This window comes from Glycine soja, chromosome 1, assembly GCF_004193775.1.
Source record: "Glycine soja cultivar W05 chromosome 1, ASM419377v2, whole genome shotgun sequence".
NCBI lineage: Eukaryota > Viridiplantae > Streptophyta > Magnoliopsida > Fabales > Fabaceae > Glycine > Glycine soja.
The window spans coordinates 23141777-23146425 of NC_041002.1; the positions used below are offsets into that span (position 1 = coordinate 23141777).

Here is a 4649-nt window from a genome sequence, read left to right on the forward strand (position 1 = left end):
TGGAGGAAATTTTGAATTTCTATTCAAATTTCACTTGAATTTGAATTTGTGAAGCCAAATTTGGAATCAAAATTTTACTAATTATGATTAGTGAATTTTAGTTATGGTTCAGCCCACTAATCCAAGATTAAGTTCAAGATTCTCCACTAAGTGTGCTTAGGTGTCATGCGGCATGTAAAGCATGAAGGATATGCACAAAGTGTGACTATATGATATGATAATGGGATGTAGCAAGCAAATGCTCACCTCCCCCTTAGGCTGGTTCAAAATTTAATTGGATTGAACTTCTCCCAATTCAATTAAATTTCTCTCCCAACACACATATCAAATAGTTCACTTAATGCATGTGAAATTACAAAATTGTCCCTAATACAAAAACTAGTCTAGGTGCCCTAAAATACAAGGGCTGAAAAATTCTACATTACTAGGGTACCTTCCCTACACTATGGATCCCTAAATACAAGGCCCAAAAATAATGAAATCATAATCTAATATGTACAAAGATAAGTGGACTCATATTTAGTCCATGGGCCCAAAATCTATCCTAAGGCTTATGAGAATCCTATGACCTTCTCTTATATCTCTAGCACAATCTTCTTGGAGTCTCCTAGCCATGGCTCTGGCGTGAGTCCCCTCCTTGGGAGGATTACATCAGTGCATATCTGAGTTTGTGGTTGCTTATGGTGGTTTGGGGTGTGTGCGAAGGTTGGTGGTGTTGTGGGTGTGGCCATGACTTTTGAGTGAAGAAAAGTTAGGGAGAGAAAAGGAAGAGGGTGATGAGTCAACTCCGTTAGTCAAGTAACAAAATTCACATAAAGGATATATAATTGAAGCAATTTTATAAAATAAAGGATTGAATTGAACTTTTTAAAATTTGAGGGATCTAATTGAACTTTTATAATAATTAAGAGATCAAATGTATAATTAAGATTTTTTTTAGGCAAAATGCATTTAACTTGCCTTACCAAACAAATAGCATTCTAATAACGAAGGGTTTCACTCTCGGGTATCACTCTATTTGTAGCGCATACTTTTCTTTTCCTTATATAATTACAGGGACAGGTCACTTAAAAAAATAGGAAGAAAAAAGTGTCCAAATTCCCGCTAAAAATATAAGAAAAAACAAAACAAAGGAAAGAAAGGAACAATACAACATTCATGTCTTCATTTGATTGACATGTATGAGGAACTGTAGGCATTTATGGTCCCAACCAATTTTCGCATGACATACAGTCAGAATTTTCAATTTATGAAAAGGAATTCATAAGATTCAGATACGTGAAGATTGGTTAGAACCATAATGATCTTCAATCATGTAATAATTTCTCGAAAACAACTTAGTGAGTGAGAGGGTGCTCTTATAAACCCCAACTGAAAATTCTGGTAGCGAAACAGTATATGTTAGATATGCCTCCAAGGTCTTTCTGCTAGGCTCACACATTCACTATGCCTGTAACAATCCACAAGATGGTCAATGGTCAACCCTGCAGCTTGCATAAAAGAGTGCACTATCACTGGACCCACGAACCGAAATCCACGCTTCACCAAGTCCTTGCTAAGTGCCTCTGCCTTTGGACTCCTCAATGGCACATTTCTTGGGTATCTGTATCTGTTTATTATTGGTTTATGATTCACGTAACCCCATATGTAACTGCTGAATGATCCACATTCTTTAACAATCTGTGCATAAAGAACAAGAAACAATTAACTTTTTTTTATAGGAATTAAAGACATGTATCAGAGGGTTTATGATAACTCAGACAGCATGCTCAAGCAACTGAATTAAACCCTTTGGTAAAAATAATTAACTTCGCTACCATCAAATTGAAAAGCTGATTTGTATACATAGACATGGATTGTGATGTGTACTTGCCTTCATTATGCATTTGGCATTGTCTACTACGCACATGACTCTGCTATCGGCTAAAGAAAGTGCTTTGTTTGATGCAGTCTCCATGATTTCCTTTTCCTCCATTTTGGCAACGGTATTGGCATCAAATCCAGCGAAAACTTCTCTGTATCAAGTATTGTATAATAATATAACTATATTAATTTGATTAAAAACAAAACAATATGTATAGAATTAGAATTGGTCACACACAATGTTACCTTAGAGTTTCCTTTCTTTTTAGAATTTCTGTCCAGTTGTAGTCCATGAGCAATCCAGACAATGCAAGCAGCTCAAACAATTTGCTGTTCCATGATTTACCCAATCAAAATAATTGCCATTAAGAAAAGAAATTGAGATAATGCAATATTCCTCCCTCCACACGTTTTATTAATTATACTAATTATTAGCATAAGATATTTAGGGTATAATTGCGAATTAATTAGATGTTTAGAGTACCTATATATAAAGTTATTGAAAAACAAAAACTTTTTTTAAAAGTGATAAAATTTTAGAACAGATAAAAACTCTTCCGTACTTAGAACTTACTTGTCATCATAAGCAGGAACTCCCCAGCATTCATCATGAAATTCTATGTACGCCTTATCTGCACAAGACCCATAAAATAATTTTGTGAGGAATTAGATACTTCTACAAACTATGCGAGGTATGTACAAAATCCTATGTTTTGGACCATTTTGAAAAGGTCACATAGTTGGACCAGTTATTATCTAATCCAACCGTTTGCACGAAACAATTTGAGTATATGCTAGTGTGGTTGCAAATAAAATCTTATTTTTTAATACAATTACTAAAAGTCAACTGACACATTAACTATAAGTTGGTTGGGTTTTTTTATAGGGAACTAGAATTAGGTACAACCTATAAAATGTGGAGGAAAAAAATTTAAAGCTATAGAGTACTCGCAAAATAAGACATCTGGTACGGTTTTTGCCATTATTTTATATTTATTGTCAATAACATGATAATTAAATCTAACAAGGACCAATTGGATATTTTGCTACATTTTTTGTATGGGCTAAGTTGGTGTTTTACACTTCAACTACTCAACTAAAGTAATCTTCTGATGTTGTTGACCATAGCGCTGCAATGTTATCAGCACCTTTAACAGCAATCAAGCTAAGCAGAACAAAATATCCAAATTAATAGGCATGATTTACATTCAAGCTATGAGGCATTGATATTGAAGTGAAAGCAACCTATTCTACTGAAGTTGTTGAATCTTTTTAACAAAAATAGAAGCTTTAGGTAGAAAGACTTGCTTTCAAGATTAAATATTTTGTTTTAGTTTTTATCCCCTCTTTGAAATAATTAAGCATATATATATATATATATATATATATATATATATATATATATATATATATATATATATATATATATATATATATATAAACCAATCCCCAATCAAAATGGCTGAACATTATATAGCCTATCAGTGATAGGACCATGCTTTAAAGAAACTACAAATGTTACTAGTTTCATGTTGAGATTGTCTTTATGGTATTCATAGTTAGACTATCTACTTGGATAAATTTTTCCATACAAATCAGTGTCTTCTATAATTTAAAATAAAGTATGCATAACATTTTAAAATTTTCTCTCATCTAATAATTTGTCCAAAAGTTAAGAACATAAATTAATTTTAGCTTTTGAGTTAATATCAATATATTTTATCTTTTTATTTTTTCCCTTATGAAGAAGTTTATGAAACAAGGCCTTAATTAGCATCAGGAGTCATTGTTTAAATGCAAAGAAAAGTACATTAAGTCAAAATTTGCAAAAATTGTAAAAAAAAAAGAGTGTATAATGATGACAATGAAGTTTGGACCTGAAACTTTGTACAAACTTCTAAACACTCATCACTAAACCGACTCTAGAGACTTGCAAAATAATATAGGTATTGAAAATGAAATTGATCATCATACCACTGCTCTTTGTGATCCAGTTACATCTTTTCAATTCCCCAGGCTCAGTAGTGGGTGGTGGACTTGGTGGTTGCTGTTGCTGAAGAGGCTTAGAAGTAGCTATTGTAGGTTCTCTTCTTTCCCTTGGCGATATCAAACGCAGTGCCAGCGAAATCTTTTCATCCAGTGGAGTCAAAGAATCAGCCTGTGAAGAGTCATTTGAGTTTTGTGACAAAGACAATGAAATTGAAGACAGAGACAAAGATGAGGTGCTTTTCTGAAGCCCAATAGGGTACACTTTCTTGAGGTTTCTGGTGAAAAAGTTGTGGTTCAATACTTTCTGTGTCTCTTTCACACTCCTGCACTTCTCAAGAGCATGTCTTCTCACATTCGTTTTAGACATAGTGGAAGCTAGAAGAGAAAAACAAATTATGTTGGTGTATGTTAAAGTGGGTTGGGAATGGGAATTAATCATAAAAATGTGGGGTTTTATAATAAGTTGGATAGTGCCTAAGTTGGTTGTTGAAATGTGTTTTTCATGCATAAGAAAGATTTTTGGTTCTTGGTTTTCAAGCAATATTTGATTATGAGTTTCTAGCATGGGCAACACAATTTCTTGATAAGGATATTTTTTTGTCGTTGGCCCACACAATGACACAAACATATGTCTATACGGCTTATACCAAATGTTGAGATTACAAGATTTTTTTAAACGTAAACCAACACCGAAAACTCTAGATACCAAAAATCCCTTGAATTGTGTTCTTGATCAGAGTACATGTTTGATGGCACTCTCAATTATAAGCAGATTAAGATTGAGAGGCTCACCATGG

At 33.3% G+C, this 4649-nt stretch overlaps 1 protein-coding gene across 1 annotated transcript; it reads right to left on the bottom strand.

Annotated features, from left to right (window-relative positions):
* Window positions 1-924: 924 nt before the first annotated feature.
* LOC114413323 (DNA-3-methyladenine glycosylase-like) lies at window positions 925-4289 on the bottom strand. The gene is made up of 5 exons (XM_028377661.1): window positions 3838-4289; window positions 2438-2495; window positions 2110-2193; window positions 1874-2015; window positions 925-1680 (listed from the first exon to the last, which is right to left on the bottom strand). The coding sequence occupies exons 1-5, from the start codon at window positions 4217-4219 to the stop codon at window positions 1402-1404; spliced, it is 945 nt and encodes a 314-aa protein (XP_028233462.1). The 5' UTR covers window positions 4220-4289; the 3' UTR covers window positions 925-1401.
* Between the last annotated feature and the right edge of the window lie 360 nt (window positions 4290-4649).

Coding starts and splice junctions, on each gene's coding strand:
- LOC114413323 (XM_028377661.1), bottom strand. CDS start 4,219: ATGTCTAAAACGAATGTGAGAAGACATGCTCTTGAGAAGTGCAGGAGT. Junction 2,496..3,837: donor CTGGATCACAAAGAGCAGTG/GTATGATGATCA, acceptor GGTCTTGTGCAG/ATAAGGCGTACATAGAATTT. Junction 2,194..2,437: donor GTTCCTGCTTATGATGACAA/GTAAGTTCTAAG, acceptor ATCATGGAACAG/CAAATTGTTTGAGCTGCTTG.